Raw genomic sequence first — 21,605 nt, 5'->3', positions numbered from 1 at the left:
ACGTCAGGGTAGGAACACGATTTGTGCTCTGGATTCTCGGCTCCTTCAGCATCCCAGAGAAGACACGCCCACTCGTAAACCGTGGGAGAGCCCTCTTTTCGCAATTGTTTATAATCTTTTCAAAGTTCTCCCCGGGGAATCTAGTGGGAGGTGGCTGCCTCTTGGTCCGCTCGATGGGCGGGGGCGCTCGGAGGGGTGGGGGCTCCCGGGGCCCTCCCATCGCCCCGCCCCCACAAGCCCCGCCCACCGCCCCTCCCGCTCCGTGGCCCCGCCCATCGCCCCGCCCCTCCGGCGCGCAGGGCGCCTGGCGAGCCCGGGACCCGGGGCTGCAGCCCGACCCGGGGTCTGCACGGCGCGGGCTGGGGGCGGCGGAGGCGGTGCGACCCCTGTCCCCGCCCCGGGGGCGGAGCCGAGGGCCGAGCCTGCGGGACGCGGGGCCCGCGCACGGCGCCCGGGCTCCCTCCGCGCCTCCCGCCGCGCGCCCCCCAGTCGCGGGGACCCGCCCCCCGCCCCGCGGCCCCCGGAGGCCAGGCGCAGCCCCCGCCCGCCATGGCGCGAGGAGACGCCCCGCAGGACAGGTGAGCTGGGGACGCGGGCGAGGGGCCCGGGGGCCTGGGGGCCGAGGGCGGCGCGTCCCGCTCCCCCAGCCGCCCCGGGGAGCCATGAAGACCGATCGGACTACAGTTCCCATCAGCCGGCTCCCTCGCCGCCTGGGCCGGGGTGATGGGGGTTGTAGTGCGCGCTCCGGAGGGGCGGCCCGGGAGGAGGGAGGGCGGCCCGGAGTGAGTCCTCGGGGTGACCTTCTGACTGATCCCCACAGCTACCACCTGGTCGGGATCAGCTTCTTTATCCTGGGCCTGGGCACCCTTCTGCCCTGGAACTTCTTCATCACCGCCATTCCGGTGAGCCCCGAGGCCAAACTGACAGACAGGTTCATGGCCACAGCCACCCCACGTCCCTCCGGCCGCCAGAGGCTCCCCGGGCATCATCACACGCCTCTGAGTCCTCAGCCCATGTGTGGCTGAAGCAACGGCCCTTAGAGGGCAAATGCCTCTCTTCTGGCCAGGAAAGCCAAACTTTCGGGAATGCTTAGGTGTCTGTGAGACCCGCAAAGGAACTACCCATTCATCTCTTCTGTTTGTCATTTCTGGTCCAGTCACTCCGAAAAGTGGGTCATCCAGGCCTTTGGGTTTTTTTTGTTTGTTTCTTTTTTTTTTCTTTTTTTCTTTTTTTTTTTCACAATAGCATGAATTACATTCACTCATTCAAAAAACATTTAAATGTGCACCTTCCTGTGGACCAGGCACTAGGGATATGGAAAAGCCGTAACGCAGACAGTTTCTGTCTTCACAGAGTATTCGTTCTCTTAAGAGAGGCAGAAGCCAGGCACAGTGCCACATGCCCGTTATCCCAGTGTTTGGGAGGCTGAAACAGGGGAATCACGAGGTCAAGGCCAGCCTCAGCAACTTAGTGAGACCTTCCACAACTTAGCAAGACCCTGTTTCAAAATAAAAAGAACTGGGGGTGTAGCTCAGAGGTGGAATGCTCCTGGGTTCGATCTCTAGCACCCAAAAGAAGGAAAGAAATAAGGGAAGGCAGAAGTGTAGGGTCTGCATTCTCTTTAGGGCTGCGCTGAATATAAATTCAGGGCAGCAGCTTGTCAGGTGTCTCTGACCTGGACCCTGGAGACGCTAAGATGAATCACAACCTCTGGTCTTGAGAGCAGGGTGGGCCAGAGCCATTAATAATGCCACATCAGGTGACCCGGGTCTTCCCAGTCTTGGAGCGGAGTGTGGCGAGTCTCCGGGGAAGGGATTTGTAGGTTGGGGGGGTGGCCGAGTGTGAGGATGGGGGGCTGGTGAGGTGAGGAGAGGAGAGGGCCCTGCAGGTGGAAGCAAGGGCCTGTTCAGAAAAAGACCCAGGGCCTGCTGCTTAGCAGGGGATGGGGCAGGAAATGGAGGCTGGGCTCTGGTTCTGAATATTGAAACATTCTTCCAAGAACTTGGGGTCTGCCCTGCAGGCAGTAAGGTGTGGGCGGTGGGTGGATAGAGCGTGGGCGGAGAGCTGGCGGGATACAAGGTCCAGAGAATGCACTGGGTCAGCTCTTAAGCCAGGGCCTGGCGTGTGGTGGGTATCTAGTAAGTGTCCATGGGATGAATGTCTCTAGAGGCTGCTGAGGGTGGGGTGGGACTGGAACCAGGGCCCTGAAGAGGAGGGGGTGACCCAAAGATGCGGCAGGGTTTGAGCTGGGGGACCCTAGGGTTTAGGCTCTGTCCCAGACCTCAGCCAGCCAATCCAGTGCATAACCATGGAAGTCCAACCGCGTGCCAGGTGCCAGGGACCGCGAGGACGAGGCAGATGGTCCCCGCTGGCGTTGGCTAAGCAGTCACAGCCTGGGAGGAGGTGGAAGGGGAAGGCTGGGCTTCCTAACCCTATCCCGCCTTGCCATGCGGCAGTACTTCCAGGGGCGGCTAGCAGAAGCCAACGGCACGGCCGGGACCCTGAGTGCCAACCACACAGGCCCCACAGACGCCTTCAACTTCAACAACTGGGTGACACTCCTGTCCCAGCTGCCCCTGCTGCTCTTCACCCTCCTCAACTCCTTCCTGTACCAGTGGTGAGACGCCAGCCCTGCGTGGCGCCCAGCCCGCTGCCCCGCGCCCGGCCGGGCTCACGCTCTCTGCCCCTTTCCAAGCAGCATTCCTGAGGTCGTGCGCATCCTGGGCAGCCTGCTGGCCATACTTCTGCTCTTTGCCCTGACTGCAGCGTTGGTCAAGGTGGACATGAGCCCCGAGCCCTTCTTCTCCATCACCATGGCCTCCGTCTGGTTCATCAACTGTGAGCTGCCCCTCCGCCCCACCCCCAGCCTCTCCCATGCACTGGAAAGCGCCCAGCAGATCCACAAAGAAAGACAGCACCACTGTCTCCCAAGTTCCTGATGGAGAAATAAGGCCCAGAGAGGGAGAAGTCACGTGTCCCAGGCCCCAGAGTGACCTCAGCTGACCTCCTGGCCATAGCCCTGCAGACCAGGGGCTACACCTCAAAAGAGGAGTGGATGGGGTGTGTTGCAGCAGGCTGTACAGGGTCCCCAGGAAAGCTCACTCCTGCCCCTTGTGGCCCAGAGCCCCATGCACTGTGCCGACACCTCCCCCGGGGAGCCCCTGCGGCTGCCCGTCCCTGTCTCTGCAGCCTTCTGTGCAGTTCTGCAGGGCAGCCTCTTCGGGCAGCTGGGCACCATGCCGTCCACCTACAGCACACTCTTTCTCAGTGGCCAGGGCCTGGCCGGGATCTTCGCTGCCCTCGCCATGCTCATGTCCATGGCCAGTGAGTTGACTTGGACTGGCGGGCTGGGGCTGAGCAGAGGGTGTGTGCAGGAGGAAGATGCCTGGCTTCAGGGTTTGGGTCTGGAGCTCAGGAGCTGGGCTCTGGGGCCCTGCACTGGGGAAGAATGCCCAGGTGGGGGGTGCAGGGGTCCACACTGGTAGATGCCAGCAGGTTGAGGCTGAAGGAGAGGGAGGTTTGAGATTCAGTAGACTCGAGTTTAGGTCCATTTCCCCTTCACAAGTTGGGGACGCTGGCAAGGCATTAACCTCGCTGGGCTGTAGTTTTTCCATGGAAATAGCTCCCTGCCTGCCATCAGAGAAAGCTTCTGGGACAGCAGTAGGTGCTCGACAAAATTGGCAGGTGAGCTGGGGATGTGGCTCAGGGCTGGAGAGCTGCCTGCGCCCTGGGTCGCCAGGGCAAAATGGTGCATGCTTGTGATCCCAGTACATGGGAGGCTGAGACAGGAAGATTGGAGGTTCGCAGCCAGCCTCAGCAACCTAGCAAGATCTTGTTTCAAAATAAAAAATAAAGCAGGCATGGTGGTGCACACTAGTAATCCCAATACTTGGGAGGCTGAGACAGGAGGATCGCACAGGTTCAAAGTCAGCCTCAGTTACCTAGTGAAGCTCTTAGCAGCTTAGTGAGACCCTGTTTCCAAATAAAAAACAAAGTAGGTCTGGGAATGTAGTCCAGAGGTAGAAAACCTCTGGGTTCCATTCCCAACACCACGAAATAAAAATAAAATAAAAATAAAAAGGAAACCAAGTATGGTGGTGCACTCTTGTAATCCCAGTACTTGGGAGGCTGAGACAGGAGGATCACAGTTCATGGTCAGCCTCAGCTACTTTAGTGAGGTCCTCTGCAACTTAGACCCTGTTTCAAGCTGGGCGTGGTGACACACGCTTATAATCCCCGCGCTTGGGAGGCGGAGACAGGAGGGTCGCACAGGTTTGAAACCAGCCGCGCTGGCTTAAGAGACCCTGTTTCCAAATAAAAAAGTATAAAAATAGGTCTCGGAGTGTAGCCCAGAGGTAGAAGGGCTTCCAGGAACCCCAGTACCACCAATAAATAAATAAATAATAAATAAATAAATAAATAATTAAAAAAAAAAGCCGGGCATGGTGGTGCACACTTGTAATCCCCAGGCTTGGGAGGCAGAGACGGGAGGATGGCACGGGTTCAAAGCCAGGTGCGCTGGCTTAAGAGAGCCTGTTTTCAAATAAAAAGTATAAAATAGGTCTGGGAGTGTAGCCCGGAGGTAGAAGGGTTTCCAGGAACCCCAGAACTACCAAAAAAAAAAAAAAAAGAAGAAGAAAAATAGGGCTGGGGGTATAGCTCAGAGGTAGGATGCCCTTGGCTTTAATCCCCAATACTGAAAAAATAAAAATAAAAAAATAAAAAGGTCTGGAAGTGTAGCTTGGGAGTAGAATGTTCCTGGGTTCAATCTCTAGTACCAAAAAATAAAGCAAAATAAAATAAAATAAAAGGGGCATATAGGTAACAGTGAGAATGAAGGGCTGTGCGTAGGTTCCAGTTTGGGTGAAGGAAGGAGGGGCAGAGGCTGGGAGACGAGTCTGAGAAGTGCACTGTGGGAAGAGGCCAGGGGTCGGGGGTCCCCGTGGGAGCACAGGACCAGCTCTGCAGCTAAAGTTTCTGTCACAGGTGGCGTGGATGCCCAGACCTCCGCCCTGGGGTACTTCGTCACACCCTGCGTGGGTATCCTCGTGTCCATCGTGTGTTACCTGAGCCTGTCACACCTGGTGAGCCTGCACTGGGCTACAGGCCGCAACTCAGGGCATGTCAGAGAGAGCCCCGGGTGTGAGACCCTGGAGAGGACGGGAGACCAGCGCTTAGCCCTGATCCCCACCAGAATGGTCACGGGGGAAACTCCAGTCTCCAAGCTAGTGGTGTGAGGAGGGATCCAGACATCTCACCTCAGCGGGGCTGACACTTTCTGATCCTTCTGCAGAAATTTGCCCGCTACTACCTGGCCAAGAAGTCCTTGCAGGACCCGGCTCACGAGCTGGAGACCAAAGCCGAGCTCCTCCAGTCCGGTGAGCCCGGGACTGTGCTGGGCGGTGGGAGACCCAGACGAGGCCTGAGCCGCTCCACTGGGAGGTCTTCCCCTCTGCCCCCAACTGACCCCACCCCTAGGAGTCTTGTGTGTGTGGTGGGAGGTCACAAAGGAAAGTCTGGGATTAAAGCCACCCCTTGCCAGGCCTCAGCAGCACATGCTGATTACACGCCTATAATCCCACTACTTGGGAAGCTGAGACAGGAAGATTGCAGGTTCGAGACCAGCTTCAGCAACTAAGGCCCTCTGGAACCTAGCAAGACCATTTCCGAATAAGAAAGAAAAAAAAAATCGGGCTGGGCATGTAGCTCGAAGGTAGAATGCCTCTGGGTTGAATCCCCAGTACCACACACACACATAACACACACACACATACACCACACACACACTCAAACACATACCACACACACAACACACACACATACATACATACCACACATACACGCCACACAACACATACATACACCACACACATACCACACACAATACACACACACATACCACACACACAACACACACATACATACATAGCACACACATACACCACACAACACATACACACATACCACACACAATACACACTCACACACACACACACACACATACGCACACACACATCACACATTCACTCTACCCCTTGCTGCTCTTTGGGCCTCAGTGGTTCCCTCAATAAAATGGAGAGGTAATAGAGCTTTATAGAACGGGGCGTGGTGGCGCACGCTTGTAATCCCCATGCTGGGGAGGCTGAGACAGGAGGATCACATGGGTTCGAAGCCAGCCTCAGCTACTTAGTGAGGCTCTCAGCAACCTAGTGAGACCCTGTTTCCAAATAAAATATAAAATAGGTCTGGGAGTATAGCCTGGAGGTAGAAAGCCTCTGGGTTCCACCCTCAGTACCACCAAAAAAGAAAGAAGAAAGAAAGAAAGAAAGAAAGAAAGAAAGAAAGAAAGAAAGAAAGAAAGACAGACAGCTTTATAGGTGCAAGCCCCGGATCCAGACACACCCGAGGGTGCGAGTGTGAGTCCTGGCTTCATGACATCAATTCATGGGGCCTTAGGTGCGTCACTCACACACTTTACCCACCTGGCCCCAGTGTCTTCGCTTGCGAAGCAGCGGCTGCCAATGAGAGAAGCCCCCTAGAGATGTCAGCCCACTCTAGCACACGCATGTGCTTAAAAGCAGATGGCGTGGCCATCACGAATCCCCTTCACTTAAATCCTGGGCTGGAAGAAGGTGACTTGCTTTATTTTTCTGTGGTCCTGGGGATTGAATCCAGGGGCCTTCTACCTCCGAGCTATACCTCCAGTCTTTTTTATTTTTTGTCTTAAAACAGGGTCTCAGCCAGGCATGGTGGTGCATGCCTATCTAGTACTTGGAGACAGGAGGATTGAAGGTTCAAGACTAGCCTCAGCAACTTAGCGAGACCGTTTCAAACTAACAAAATAAAATGAAGTCATGGGTGTAGCTCGGAGGTAGAATGCCCCTGGGTACCAAAACAAAAGCAAACCAGGGTCTCTCTAGTTTCATGAGAGTCTCACTGAGTTGCTGAGGCTGGCCTCGAACCTGTCATCTTCCCGGGTACTCGGATTACAGGTGTGTGTCATGGTGCCCGGCTAGGTCACTTGTTTTAACTTCTGGGACACAGGCCTGAGCCCCTTCTCTGCTCTTACCCCAGATGAGAAGAATGGGATTACCAACAGCCCCCACAAGGCGGCCCTAACTCTAGAGCTCGACACTGAGAAGGAGCCAGAGCTGGAGCAAGGCGAGCCCCAGAAGCCAGAAAAACCTTCAGTCTTCATTGTCTTCCAGAAGGTTCGGCTGGGAGATGGTGCCCAATCCCCATTCCTAGGGAAGAAGGGAGGGACACCCTCTCCAGAGACTCCTGGCCCGGCCCGGGGCCTTCATACTCACTTGTCCACCCCAAGGTCACAGGTCATGGCAGGGCAGGGACAGCACTGAGCCCGGCCCCAGGTGCCCGCGCCCGGTAGGGCTGGGGTGCGGGGCGGGCCCGGGCCTGGGGCTGCCCGCTCACCCGCCTGCCTCTGGCTCCCAGATCTGGCTGACGGCGCTGTGCCTTGTGTTGGTGTTCGCAGTCACCCTGTCGGTCTACCCCGCCATCACAGCCATGGTGACCAGCTCCACCGGCCCCGGAAAGTGGAGTGAGTGTTGGGGCGCACAGGCTCAGAGGGGGAGCAAAGGGGCGAGGGGAAGGAGCACTGGGGCCGGGCTGAAGGCCAGCCCTCTCTTCCTCCCAGGGCAGTTTTTCAACCCCATCTGCTGTTTCCTGCTCTTCAACCTCATGGACTGGGTGGGGCGGAGCCTGACCTCATACTTCCTGTGGGTGAGCGCGGCTGGGCTGGCAAGGCGGCGTTCTGGGAAGCAGTCGGGGCGCAGAGGGCTTGACGCAGCATGCAGGTGACTCTCCAGCAGCCTGGGAGTTCTGGCAGTGCAACGGCCCCCCGAGTGGTAGACGAGCCAGGTCACGGACTGAGCTCCTGAGAAGCAGAAGCCTGGTCCAGTTGGCCTCGGTGGCCCTCCTGTCCAGCCTCCATGATAAGAGAAGGTTGTGTGGAGTTTCCTGCACATGGTGAGGGTTGGCCGAGATTTCTAGTTTGGGGGTTGCTTTTAACCAAGAGGCCGTTGAAGTGAAACCTCCCCAGGAAACACAAACACAAAAGACCAGAAAGGAGATGCTCTGATCTAAGTGGGGACCGGCCGGCTCCCCGGCCGCCCGTCCCGCTCAGGAACCCCACCTGGGAGAGGTACTGAGCTAGGGTTAGATAGAAGAAACAGGTTCTGATGCTGTATTGAGCAGCCCAATGGTTGTAGAGAACTGTACTGTATTGTACATTCGTAATGCTTGAAGAAAGGACTTGGAATGTTTATACCACAAAGAAATTACAGATGCTTGAAGAGGTAGATATACATACCCAGATTCAAATATTACATAATGTGCGTATGTAATATTTGGAAGCCAGGCGTGGTGGTGCACACTTGTAATCCCAGTACTTGGGAGGCTAAGAAAGGAGGATCACTGGTTCAAGGCCAGCCTCAGCTACTTAGGCCCTCTGCAACTTAGACCCTGTTTTAAAATAAAGAATAGAAAATAGGGCTTGGGGTATAGGTCAGAGGTTGAATGCCTCTGGGTTCCATCCCCAGCACTGCGCGCGCGCGCGCACACACACACACACAATCACATGGTAGCCTGTAAATGCATGCAGTTCCTTTGTGTGGGGAGTACTGAGGACGGACCTGAGGGGCATTCTGCTCCCAGCCTTATTTTATTTTTTATTTTGAAACAGGATCTCACTAAGTTGTTGAGGGTCTTGCTAAATTGCTGAGACTGGCTTGGAAGCTGCGATTCTCCTGTCTCAGCCTCGCAAGTACTAGAATTACAGGCATGTGTCACTATACCCAGAAATATGAGAAGTTGTTATGTATCCATAAAAATAAAAATTAAAGAAGCTGGAAGTGGTGACACATGCCTGTAAGCTCAGTACTTGGGAGGCTGAGACAAGGGGATCACAGGTTCTAAGCCTCAGCAACTTAGACCCTGTTTCAGAATGAAAAAATAAACTAGGACTGGGGTGCAGCTCAGAAGTAGAATTCCTCTGAACCCAATCCCTAGTCAGTCAGTCAGTCAGTCGCTGGTTCCGCTCTCCAGTACTAAATAAGTAAATAAATTTTTGAAAAATAAGAAACCTCACCAGCCCCTAAGGGTCTGTGGAACCCCTCGGGGTGCCCTGAGGAACCAACTTTGAGAACCACAGGCTCTGCCATGGAGCAAGCACAAACTAGAGGCCCAGAGAGGCCGAGGCTAGCCCCAGACGTGTCCTTGGTTTCTGGGTGATGGGAGGTCTGCCCTTTGGGGTCCGGAGGTGCCCGGCCTGCTCACCCACGCCTCTGCCGCAGCCCGACGAGGCCAGCCGGCTGCTGCCGCTCCTGGTGTGCCTGCGCTTCCTGTTCGTGCCGCTGTTCATGCTGTGCCACGTGCCGCAGCGGGCCCGCCTGCCCGTCCTCTTCACCCAGGACGCCTACTTCATCACCTTTATGCTTCTCTTCGCCATCTCCAACGGCTATCTGGTGTCCCTCACCATGTGCCTGGCACCCAGGTCTGGGGGCCGAGGGGGCGGCCCCTGCAGCGGGAGGGAAGAAAGGCCACGCTGTCTGGCCAGCCCAGCTGGCTGTGTCCTGGCCAGGCCTCCACGGCTGAGCCGGTGGCCAGGAGCTGCGGCGGGTCCTGCCAATAGCCTAGGCACTGGTTCTGGAGCCTCCGGGGTGGGCCTCAGTTTCCCCATCTGTAAGTAAGTGGGTTGGGCTGCCGGGCGTGGTGGCGCATGCTTGTATCCCAGCATTCGGGAGGCTCGCGGCCAACCTCAGCTACGTAGTGAGACCCTTTGCAACTCAGTGAGACCCTGTTTCAAAATAAAGAATAAACAATATGGCTGGAGGTGTAGCTCGGAGGTAGAATGCCCCTGGGTTCCATTCCCAGTACCACAAAATAGTAATAATAATAATAATAATAATAATAATAATAATAATAATAAAAAGGGCCAAGTATAGTAGCACACACATGTAATCTCAGTACTTGGGAGGCTGAGACGTGAGGATCCCAGGTTTTAGGACAGCCTCAGCAACTTAGTGAGTCCCTCCTCAACTTAGGCCGTTTCCAAATTAATAAAATAGAGCTGAGGGTATAGCTTAGAAATAGAATACCTCTGGGTTCAATCTTCAGATCCAAAAAAATAAATAAGTGAGGGGGGTGTAGCTCAAAGGTAGAGAATGTCGGTGGGTTTATTATATCCAGTTGTACACACACAAACATACAAGGAGGCAGTGGAATCTAGAACCCTAGAATGTTGGCCCCCGAGGCCCTGGAAGGTGACTTTGCTTGACGGCCTCATTCTACAGATGGGGAAACGAGCCAGGAGGAGGGCCGATCACAGGGACAGGTTGGGTCAGACCCAGACTGGGATTCGGGTATCTTGTCCAGCCTGGGCAGAGGGGCCTGGGGCTGGCCTGGGCTCAGGCTTAGCACTCTAAGAACTCCTGTTTCTTTGTGCTCCAGGCAGGTGCTGCCGCATGAGAGGGAGGTGGCTGGCGCCCTCATGACCTTCTTCCTGGCCCTGGGACTCTCCTGCGGAGCCTCCCTCTCCTTCCTCTTCAAGGCGCTACTCTGAGGCCTGGTGGGCTCCCGCGGCCCACTGCTCAGCACCCATGGTGGAGCCAAGACCCGGGCCCTGGCAAACAGCAAGCTGGGTTCAGGCCTCTGCTGGGGCCTCGCTATGCAGGTTCCAGGAGGGGCAGAAGCCACCCTCCATCCCTGGCTGGTGGCCACTCGGGATTCTTTGAGAAAGAACCCACCCTGGTCATTCCATCCCTCGCCTCGTATTAGAACGAAGGGACACAGAAATGGACTTCACCCGGACTCACACAGGACTCATTGAAAGAGGGCGCAGGGCCCGCCCTTCCCCCACCACCCAAGGAGCAGAGCTGCCAGGGGGCCTGGCCAGGATGCCACCCACGTGGCCTCTGCCCCCAACCCAAGTGGGCAGTGAGGCCAGCCAGCCCGGGACAGGTGCTGCTCCTTCCCCCAAGCCCTGGCCACCCATGGTCAAGCCTCCACCCAGGGTAAAAGGTGCCGGGGAAGTTGAGGGGAGGGGAGAGGAAAAGGTGTTAAGGATCTAAGGGTGCTCAGAGGACCAGGCTCCAAGCCTCAAACAGCGTTTTCATGGCCAGTATCTATTGTCCCCACTCCCCGAACCAGCTGGGCCTGGCTCCCGGGGCCACAGTTAGCCTGCATGCGTGTCCAGTTTGCAAAGAATTCTTCCAACACCCACTCTCACCAAAGCCTCACTTCCATACCTGGAAGGAGCTGGGCAGCGACCCCCCATACAGGTGGGGGAGCAGCTGAGCCACGGCGGAGCTGGACGCACCCGTGTCCCTCCTCCCTGCTGGTGCCGCTCCTCCTGCCTGCCACCCGCCTCTCTGTTCCTCAAGGAACTTGGGACAGGAATCCTAAGCGCTTACTCCCGTCTCCTTGCCCTGGTTCTCCCTCCTGAATGAATTACAGCCCTGTTCATTTGTAAGAAGCTTTCCTGGAGTCTGCTTTCAAAGTGCCACTGCCTCTGTTGGCCTCAGTGAGCGGAGAGGGTGGGGATGGTGGGAGCCACGTGACAGGTGAGATGACTGAGGCCTTACGAGGGGCGGGGATCGGTGGGCATCCCTGTGCCGGGCCCTCTGGACCACAGCTCGCCGAGGGGTGGGCCTACGAGAAGCCCTGGCCAGAGGACAACAGTCACTCTCCCCTCCGGTCAGCCCGGGCTCTCACCACGTCCTCTGCCTCCCTGGGGCTGTTCCTTCTCAGAAATCTAGCCTGAAGCCTGGCATAGTGGCACACACTTAAAATCCCAGTACTCGGGAGGCTGAGACAGGAAGATCAAGGTTTGCAGCCAGCCTCAGATTTTAGTGAGGCCCTCTGCAACTTAGTGAGACCCTATTTCAAAATAAAGAATAAGAAATAGGGCTGGGGGTGTAGCTCATATGCCCTTGGGTCTAATCTCCAGCACAAGGAAGAGACGGAGGAAGGGAAAGGAAGGAAAGGAGATCAAGCCTGAGAGGCAGTGAGCCCCAGCAGGGCTTTGGCAACCCAGCCAGTTCTCCAGATGGATGGCAAAGAGGCCTGCTTCACCTTCGCACACTCGTACCACACGCCCAAGCCAGACAGGAGCAGGGGCTCCCTGCTCCTCTGCCTGCGAGCCAGGCGCAGAGCCAGCGCAGAGCACCTGCTCAGGAGCCACAGGCTCTTTGGCTCTCTTAAGAGGATGTGAAACAAGCTATGACCTTGAGAGCCCAGCTAAACTGCTGGGCAGAGCCCAAGCGAAGCCTCACTCTTCTGACTACTGTCCAGAGACGTCTGCCCTGGGCCATGCCCTGGCCGGCCAAAGGCCCAGGAAACAGGGAGACGAGGGCCTGTCACCTCAAGTGCTCCTGAGGACCGGCTGAGTGTGTAACATAGGCGCCCAGAAGAGAGAACCGCTGATCCCACCCAGGAGGCAGCACCTGTGTTCTGAAAGAGCGGCCCCCAGCTGGGCCTGAGGGATGAATGTGCTGGGCTGGGGGAAGAGGGGCGCCCCCATCAGAGGTGTTGAAGAATGTGGAACAGGAGCACCTGGAATATATCTTGGGGACAGAAGATGAAGAACCTTACATATAAGGTGTAGCTCAGAAGGAGTGTCCCTGGGTTCGATCCCCAGTCCCACTTAAGGAAGTAAACACATAAATAAATGATATATGCATACAACAATTATAAGTATATTAACGAGCACACTATGGATAATTTGTAATTCGTTACAGCATATGAGGGGTGAGGTGGAGCTGTAAAGGAGCGTTGTTTTGGGTTTTTTTATTTATTATTATTATTTTTTTTATTTATTTATTTTTTGGTGGTACTGGGGGTGGAACCCTGAGGCTTTCTACCTCCGGGCTATACTCCCAGACCTTTTTTATATTTTATTTGGAAACAGGGTCTCACTAAGTTGCTGAGAGCCTCACTAAGTAGCTGAGGCTGGCTTCGAACCCATGTGATCCTCCTGTCTCAGCCTCCCAAGCGCGGGGATTCCAAGCGTGCGCCACCACGCCCGGCTAGGAGCGTTGTTTTTGTATGCTCTTGAAGCTAAAGTGTATGAATTACACACTTGGAATCCCAGCATTTGGGAGGCTGAGACCACAGGATCACGGTTCGAGGACAGCCTCAGCTACTAGTGAGGCCCTATACAACTCAGTGAGAATGAAAAATAGGGCTAGGGGTGTAGCTCGGAGGTAGAATGCCCCTGTGTTCCATCCCCAGTACCGCAAAAAATATAATAAAGTGTACGAATTCAAAGCAAATTTTATTTTTTTGGTGTGGTACTGGAGATTGAACCCAGAAGCATTCTGCCTTCAAGCTACAGGAATAATAGGCATGCGCCACCACACCCAGATTCAGACTGTTATTGATTTACGAAGCTAATCCCAATGATAAACACTAAGAAGATGAAGGAAGGAATCAACATATACACACATGCAAAAAGCCACAATTAAACACAAAAAAGGCAATATAGGAGGAAATAAGGGACAAATATATAAGACATACAGAAAATAAATACTCTTGTTATTCCAGTACTTGGGAGGCTGAGACAGGAGGATTGCAGGTTTGCGGCCCACCTTAGCCACTTAGTGAGGTCTCCACAACTTAGACCCTGTTTCAAAATAAAGAACACAAAAGCCGGGTGTGGTGGAGCACACTTGTAATCCCAGCATTCAAGAGGCTTAGACTGGAGGATCGCGGTTGGCAGACAGCCTCAGCTACTTAGTGAGGCCCTTTGCAACTCAGTGAGACCCTGTTTCAAAATAAAGAATAAAGGCCTGGCGTGGTGGCGCACGCTTGTAATCCCCGCGCTTGGGAGGCGGAGACAGGAGGATCGCACAGGTTCAAAGCCAGCCGCACTGGCTTAAGAGACCGTGTTTCCAAATAAAATAAAATATATATAAAAAAAATAGGTCTGGGAGTACAGCCCGGAGGTAGAAGGGCTTCCCGGAACCCCAGTACCACATAATAATAATAATAATAATAATAATAATAATAATAATAATAATAATAAATAAAGAATAAAAACCTAGGGCAGGGGGTATAGCTCAGAGGTAGAATGCTCCTAGGTTCTACCTCCAGTACCGTAAAAATAAAGAACACAAAATACGGTTGGGGGTGTAGTTCAGAGGTAGAATGCCCCCTGGATTCCATTCCTATACTGTTAAAAAAAAAAAAATTAGGGCTGGGCATGTAGCTCAGAGGTAGAATGATCCTGGGTTCAATCCCAATACTGAAAAACAAAACAAACAAAAAAATGGGCTAGAGGTGTAGCTCAGCGGTAGAACATTCCTGGGTTCAATCCCAAGCCTCACACACGCAAAAAGACCCAATTACCACTTTCTAGTCTCCCTTAGACCAGGAGCCTTAAGGATACTTTATAAGCACCTTGTTCATTCATTAAAAAACACGTTCTGATGCCTGCTATGTGCCTAGCACAGGGCCAGGGCTCAGGGGCGGCAGGGGGACTTGCAGGCAGACGATCAGTGAAGGTAGTAATTGGGTACTGTGTGGACAGCGCAGATGAAACTCGAATGCACAAAGGGCCAGGAGTGCAAGGGAAGAGGCAGGACTGAGCTGGGTGGAGAGCCCAGGATAGCAGGGAGGAAAGCATTCCGGTGCTCTGGCCAGCTGTCACCCTGTGCGGAAAAAAGGCCTGGCTTTGCCAGGTCTTCCAGAATTTGAAACAGAAATTGCAAATGTGGATTTTACATGAAATCTCCCAATTCACCAAAATTAATTACTAATATGATTTAAACTGTTAAATATTAGCTGGGCGTGGTGGCGCACGTTTGTAATCCCAGCATTTGGGAGGCTGAGACAGGAGGATCGTGGTTCACGGACAGCCTCATCTACTTTGGCCCTCTGCAACTTAGTGAGGCTGTTTCAAATAAAGAATAAAAAAAAGATGGGGCAGGGGGTATAGCTCCGAGGTAGAATGCCTCTGGGTTCCATCCCCAGACCCGAAAAAAGCAAACAAATTGTTAAATATTGAATAGGTCAAAGAAATCCCACAGGGTACCAAATCCGGCTTCCGAGCTTCCAGTTTACCCGGCCTGCGTTGAAGGACTGGGAACGAGCCTTTCTCCTCTCTCTTGCACCTGCCCCCAGTGAGAACCCTCAAGCACAGAATCTGTGTCTCCAGGGCGCCGTGCCTGGCAGGCAGCAGGCACTCCCTGGGTGTTAGTGTGCTGGGCTAAAAATAGAAGTCTCCCGTGGCTCCTCAACTCCAGGACCTTGGAACAAGGGGTAAACAACCTGCGCTGGCATTTGAAGCCCTCCCCAGTCTGTCCCACCGTCCCTTCCCAAGAGGCACAGTGCTCTGCCCTATGGGCCCCCTGATTTGGCCAAAAAGGTGGAGTATTTATTGTATGTAATTGATTAAGCAATGGAGATGCTGGCCTCTCTCCAAAGCCTCTCCTCTTCTATAAAAATCCCGATTGCCCGAGCTTGGTGGCGCACACACGGTTGTAATCCCAGTACTTGGAAGGATGAGACAGGAAGATCCAGCCTCAGCTACTTAGTGAGGCCCTCTGGAATTTAGTGAGACATTGTTTCAAAATAAAGAATTAAAAAATTGGGCTGGGGGATGTAGCTTGGAGGTGTAATGCCCCTGGGTTCAATCCCCAGCACTACAAAAAAAAAAAAAAAAAAAAAAAAAAGGATAAATACAGATCAGCCTGGTATGGTGGCACTCACCTGAAATCCCAGTACTTGGGAGGCTGAGACAGGAGGATCACAGGTTCAAGGACAGCCTCAGCAACTTAGTGAGCGCCTCAGCAATTTAGCAAGACCCTGTTTCAAAACAAATATAAAAAGGCTGGGGGTATAGTTTGAGGGCAGAATGCCTCTGGTTTCATTCAATTCTCCGGTACCAAAAGAAAGAGAAGCCAGGGGTGGTGGCACATGCCTTAATCCCAGTACTTGACAGTTTAAACAGGAGGATCAAGGTTTGAGGACAGCCTCAACAATTTAGTAAGTTCCTCAGCAGCTTAGCAAAACTCAGTTTTAAAATGAAATATAAGTCAGGGGTGGTGGTGCATACTTGTAATCTCGGCATTTGGAAGGCTAAGACAGGAGGATCCTAATTCACGGACAGCCCCAGTTAGTGAGGCCCTCCGCAATTTAGTGAGACCCAGTTTTTTTTTGTTGTTGTTGTTTTTGTTTTGTTTTGTTTTGTTTTTTGAGGATCTGGAGATGGAACCCAGGGATATTCGACCTACACCCCCTGCCCTAATTTTTATTCTTTTTATTTTGAAACAGGGTCTCACTAAGTTGCCGAGGGCCTAAATAGCTGAGGCTGTCCACGACCCTCGATCCTTCAGTCTCAGCTTCCCAAATGCTGGGATTACAAGCGTGCGCCACCACGCCCAGCTGGGACTCAGTTTCAAAGTATAAAAAATAGGGTTGGGGATATAGCTCAGAGGTAAAATGCCCCCGAGTTCAATCCCCGGCACCACACAGCAAAATAAATACTTTCTCTTTTTTCCTTAAACCATGTCTGGTTTAAAAAGAAATAATGTGGCCGGGCGTGGTGGTTTAGGCTTGTAATCCCCGCGCTTGGGAGGCGGAGACAGGAGGATCGCGCAGGTTCGAAGCCAGCAGCGCTGGTTTAAGAGAACCTGTTTCCAAATAAAACAGTATAAAAATACGTCTGGGAGTGTAGCCCGGAGGTAGAAGGGTTTCCAGGAACCCCAATACCACAAAAAAAAAAGAAAGAAAAAAAAAAGAAAGAAGGCAAGAAAGAAAGAAAGAAAGAAAATGATCCATCACTAACGCTCCGAAGCAGCACTTGAGCTTGGGTTTTCTAACTCCTACAGATAAAAGTCCCTTTGCTGGTCTGAGACCACAGTCCCGAGCCCTCTTCTGGGAGAGAAAGAAAATCACACCTCCAGCCCCTGAGCCTTAGAGTTTCTGAGCAAATGCAGCGGAGGTCGGGGGGTGGGACCGAATTCGAGGTGATCCCCAATTCAGCTCTTCTTAAACTTGGGTGAGATGTGGAAAATTAAGAAGCTACCCCCACTCCAAAACAGGGCCGACGAGGATGGGATTCGAACCCACGCGTGCAAAGCACAATGGATTAGCAGTCCATCGCCTTAACCACTCGGCCACCTCGTCCCACGTGCAGAGCCTCCTTCCACAATCACTTATCATTCATCTCCTTCGCACCTTCGGCTTCTCTTATCCTTCTCTTAACACCGATCTGGAAAGACCCAGGTGAGGAAGAAACTATAGAGAATAAAAGGAGCTTTTTGAAATTTCCTTTTGTCTTGCTTCAGCCCGGAACCGCGCCATCCTTCACTAAGCCGCAGCCGAGCTCTGCCATGGTGTGTCCTGCCCAGGTGGGGTCGGGCGAGCGCGCCGGGGTTTCAGGACGCGCTGGGTCCCGGGGTGGCGCCCTGGTCAGCAGAGGGAACGTGAGCGTCCGGGGCCAGCGGCGGGCAGCGGCCGGCCAGCGGGCAGTAGCTGTGGGTTTTGCAGAGCGCGCGGCGCGGGCGGCGGTGCAGTAGCTCCTCCTCCCCGGCAGAGGGCGCGCTGGCGCGGCGTGCGGGGCGGGGCTGCGTGCGGGGCTCGGCGGCGCTCGGCTCGCCTCGGCGGCGCTCGGCAGGCTGCGGTAAATCCGGGCTTGCGGAGGCTGCTGGCGACAGCGGCCCGGTGGTCCCTGCCGCGCGCCCCGAGCTCCGAGAACCATGCAGATGTCCTACGCCATCCGGTGCGCCTGCTACCAGCTGCTGCTGGCGGCGCTCATGGTGCTGGCGATGCTGCAGCTGCTCTACCTGTCGCTGCTCTCCGGGCTGCACGGGCAGGAGGAGCAGGAACAGTATTTCGAGTTCTTCCCGCCCTCGCCGCGATCCGTGGACCAGGTGAAGGCGCAGCTCCGCACCGCGCTGGCCTCCGGAGGCGTCCTGGACGCCAGCGGCGATTACCGCGTCTACAGGGGCCTCCTGAAGACCACCATGGACCCCAACGATGTGATCCTGGCCACGCACGCCAGCGTGAACAACCTGCTGCACCTGCCAGGCCTGCTGGAGCGCTGGGAGGGCCCGCTGTCAGTGTCGGTGTTCGCCGCCACGAAGAAGGAGGCGCAGCTGGCCACGGTGCTGGCCTACGCACTGAGCAGCCACTGCCCCGACATGCGCGCCAGGGTCGCCATGCACCTGGCGTGCCCCTCGCGGTACGAGGCCGCCGTGCCGGACCCCCGGGAGCCGGGGGAGTTTGCTCTGCTGCGGTCCTGCCAGGAGGTCTTTGACAAACTAGCCCGGGTGACCAAGCCAGGGATCAGTTACGCGCTGGGCACCAATGTGTCCTACCCCAATAACCTGCTGAGGAATCTGGCCCGTGAGGGGGCCAACTACGCCCTGGTCATTGACGTGGACATGGTGCCCAGTGAGGGGCTGTGGAGAGGCCTGCGGGAGATGCTGGACCAGAGCAACCAGTGGGGAGGCACCGCGCTGGTGGTGCCTGCTTTTGAGATCCGCCGAGACCGCCGGATGCCCATGAGCAAGACGGAGCTGCTGCAGCTCTACCAAGTGGGCGAGGTGCGGCCCTTCTATTACGGGCTGTGCACACCTTGCCAGGCGCCCACCAACTACTCGCGCTGGGTCAACCTGCCAGAAGAGAGCTTGCTGAGGCCTGCCTACGTGGTGCCTTGGCAGGACCCCTGGGAGCCATTCTACGTGGCTGGAGGCAAGGTGCCGTCCTTTGACGAGCGCTTTCGGCAGTACGGCTTCAATCGAATCAGCCAGGTGCCTAAAAGGGAGAGGGCCAGGAGAATGGGCTGGAGGGGGGATGGAGTCAGGGATGGGGGAGGCCCAGGATTGGAAGGAGGGAGTGAAGCAGGTGAAATGATGGTTTGGGAATTGGTGGGATGCTGTTGAGGTCCCACAAGGCCTCCAGAAGTGAGGAAAGTGGGGTGTGGCCTTAGTGGAGCCTGTCTGGGCCCCGGGAACGTCGTCAAACTCTGTTGACCCGTCTCTCCCTCTACAGGCCTGTGAGCTGCATGTGGCGGGCTTTGATTTTGAGGTGCTGAATGAAGGTTTTCTGGTTCACAAGGGCTTCAAAGAAGCCTTGAAGTTCCACCCCCAAAAGGAGGCCGAAAATCAACACAATAAGATTCTTTACCGCCAGTTCAAGCAGGAGTTGAAGGCCAAGTACCCCAACTCTCCCCGTCGCTGCTGAGTCCCTCCCTCCCCTGGTCTGAGAAGTCTCCCCTCTGACTCCTCAGGTCGCTCCTCAGGCCGCGCCTCAGGCCTGACTGGGGTAAGAAATGTCGCTCCACTTTACAGAGGTAGCTGTGGTGTCGGAACACTGGACTTGAATATGGGGTGCTGGGATCGAGTCCTAGCTTTACCACTAACTAGCTGTGTGGCCTTGAGCAAATACCGTTACCTCTCTGAGCCTCAGTTATCCCGTCTGTAAAAGGAGACGTGAGAAAACCTACTTCACAGAACTATTGGGAGGCTCAGATGAGATGCTATATGTGAAAACATTATGTAAGCTTCGTACAAATGTGAAGTATTATTAATATTACAGTATTATTGTTATTATTATTGTTATTATTAACAATTTGGGGTGGATGGGTAGTAGAACAAAAAGTATGAATGGAACAGAGCTGAGAAGTCTTAATGAATGGGCCTTTGGGGATGAAAGCATAGAATGTAGTTCTTAGCTCTTGGGCAGAAGCCGAGACTTCGTGGTCCTCCAGGCCTCCGCCTCTGGAGGCCAGAAGGGTCTGTAGGATTCTAGGGTGACAGTCTGAGATCTGTACCCTCCCAGAGGCTGGGCTGAGCTGGTTTCGGATGACAGTGTGTAAATAAACGAGTGTTCACACCCACAGCTTGCTTCGTTACTCTCCTGAGCTGGGGGAGGGGGGTCTCCCCTTTCACGCTTGGGGGAGGTGGACGCAGACCGAAGAGGACCTGCGGCAAAGCCAGAGAAGCACTAGGGTGACTCTCGGCCGGTTGCTATGGAGACCAGCCCGCGGTATCCCAGCAGGCCTCGGCCCCAGCCGTCCAATTGTGAGCTCCCGGGCGGGCGCCTCCTGATGACGCACACGGAAGCCCGGTAAGCCCCGCCCCCCCGAAGATAAGGACCTGCGCAGAGCTTCCGGGAGCCCGGCGGCGGCGGCGGCGGCCAGTACCGGCCGGCTCGGTTCCTCTCCGCGGGTCTCGGACGCGAGCCCCGCCCAGCCCCCGCGGTGCGTATCGCCACGCCCGGTGCCTGGCTTGGCCTCTCCGGTCCGTCGGTCGCCGACATAACCTCCTGTGGAGCCGAAACGGAGACTTAACTGGCCTGACGCGCGCCGGGCCGCGGGCGCCGAGGCCGGCCGCGGGAGGCCGCCACCTGTTCGCGGGCCCGCGCCGGCGCCGCTGAGGGTGGAAGCGGGCGGGAGGGCCTGGAGCTCCGCGGAGTGTCAGAGTTGGCCTCTGCGGTCGTGGGGAAGGGGCTGCCTTTCTCCCCGACATGCCGGCGAGGAGCTTACATGTCGGGAAAGATAAATTACAGTGCACAGGAGTTTACAATATGGTTTTCCATTTCTTACTCCTTGAAGTCGTTACTCCCCTCGGGGCAGGAATGGCTACCCCCCTTGCACCTGGGGAAGGGGGTTGGGGGAGGGTGCTGTGACAGCTTAAGGCCCTCAGTCAGTCAGCTGAGGGAGAGGCTTCTGGAAGAGAGAGGCCCCACTGCGTCTTACAAGGTACATGCACTAACAGTGGAGTGTTGTTGGCAGTGCCGGGACCTGGGATTTGAGAATAGGGACCATGAGGCTGGCTTGGAGAACCAGAGTTTTCAGGTGAGGTTCTGATCGTTGGTGAAATCATTGAGGAATGATCTAGGCCAGACTCAAAACTAATTGGTATCAAGAAACGGCCAGCCAGCTGGGCGTGGTGGTGCACTTTTGTAATCCCAGTACTTGGGAGGCTGAGCAGGAGGATCGCAGGTTCCAGGCCAGCTTCAGCTTACTTAGGCCCTCCGCAACTTAATGCGACCCGGTTTCAAAATAAAGAATAAGAAATAGGGCTAGGGGTGTAGATTGGAGGTAGAATGCCCCTGGGTTCAAACCCCAGTCCAAAAAAAAAAAAAAAAAAAAAAGTGCACCACAGGCACTTGGACCTACCAAGAAGTAAAAGCTAATTCTTGTGCTGCAAAAGTATATTTTGGTTGAGTTCTGCTTGCAAATCTCCAGTCATCTGGTGAGCCAGTACTGCGCAGGGTCGGTATGGTGCATGCGAGCCCCCAGCTGGAAGTGAGCCCACGCTCACTGGAGAGAAAGGAGAGAGGGCAAGCAGGAGATGGAAATAAGACGGCTTCCTGGAGGTGGTGTGTAATCATTCTAAAAGCTTACAGAGAAGCTGCCAGAGAGAAAAGAGACAGCACAGTGAAGCAGAAGCCCCAGTTGGTGGAGGTCACAGGCAGTCTCTTGGCAGTGTTTGGCGCTGTCACTACTCCCTGCTTTTACAGTTCTCTTTTCTGTGACTTTGGTCTGCCCTCTTCCTTCCTAGAGGCCTCCTTGACTGTAGGAGTTCTGTCATGGACCTCTGTCACCTCCCACACTCTGCACCCTCCCTGGCCTGGAG

At 54.9% G+C, this 21,605-nt stretch overlaps 2 protein-coding genes across 2 annotated transcripts; both read left to right on the top strand.

Moving 5' to 3' along the window:
• Nucleotides 1-549: 549 nt before the first annotated feature.
• On the top strand, nt 550-10,579 carry SLC29A2 (solute carrier family 29 member 2; the record flags this gene model as incomplete). The annotated part of the gene is made up of 12 exons (XM_080707800.1): nt 550-578; nt 821-902; nt 2,457-2,617; nt 2,699-2,838; nt 3,190-3,324; nt 4,987-5,084; nt 5,294-5,378; nt 7,075-7,211; nt 7,453-7,558; nt 7,655-7,740; nt 9,312-9,511; nt 10,468-10,579. 12 exons carry the CDS (start codon nt 550-552, stop codon nt 10,577-10,579), a joined length of 1,371 nt encoding a protein of 456 aa, XP_080563926.1.
• A 7,138-nt stretch (nt 10,580-17,717) lies between these two features.
• Nucleotides 17,718-19,206, top strand: B4GAT1 (beta-1,4-glucuronyltransferase 1; the record flags this gene model as incomplete). Its single annotated transcript, XM_080706111.1, has 2 exons — nt 17,718-18,773; nt 19,015-19,206. The coding sequence occupies 2 exons, from the start codon at nt 17,718-17,720 to the stop codon at nt 19,204-19,206; spliced, it is 1,248 nt and encodes a 415-aa protein (XP_080562237.1).
• Between the last annotated feature and the right edge of the window lie 2,399 nt (nt 19,207-21,605).

The sequence above is a fragment of the Muscardinus avellanarius genome (genome assembly GCF_963383645.1).
Source record: "Muscardinus avellanarius genome assembly, chromosome: 1".
Taxonomy (NCBI): Eukaryota; Metazoa; Chordata; class Mammalia; order Rodentia; family Gliridae; genus Muscardinus; species Muscardinus avellanarius.
The sequence above is the reverse complement of the archived record's forward strand: the minus strand, read 5'-3'. Positions and strand labels throughout refer to the sequence as shown.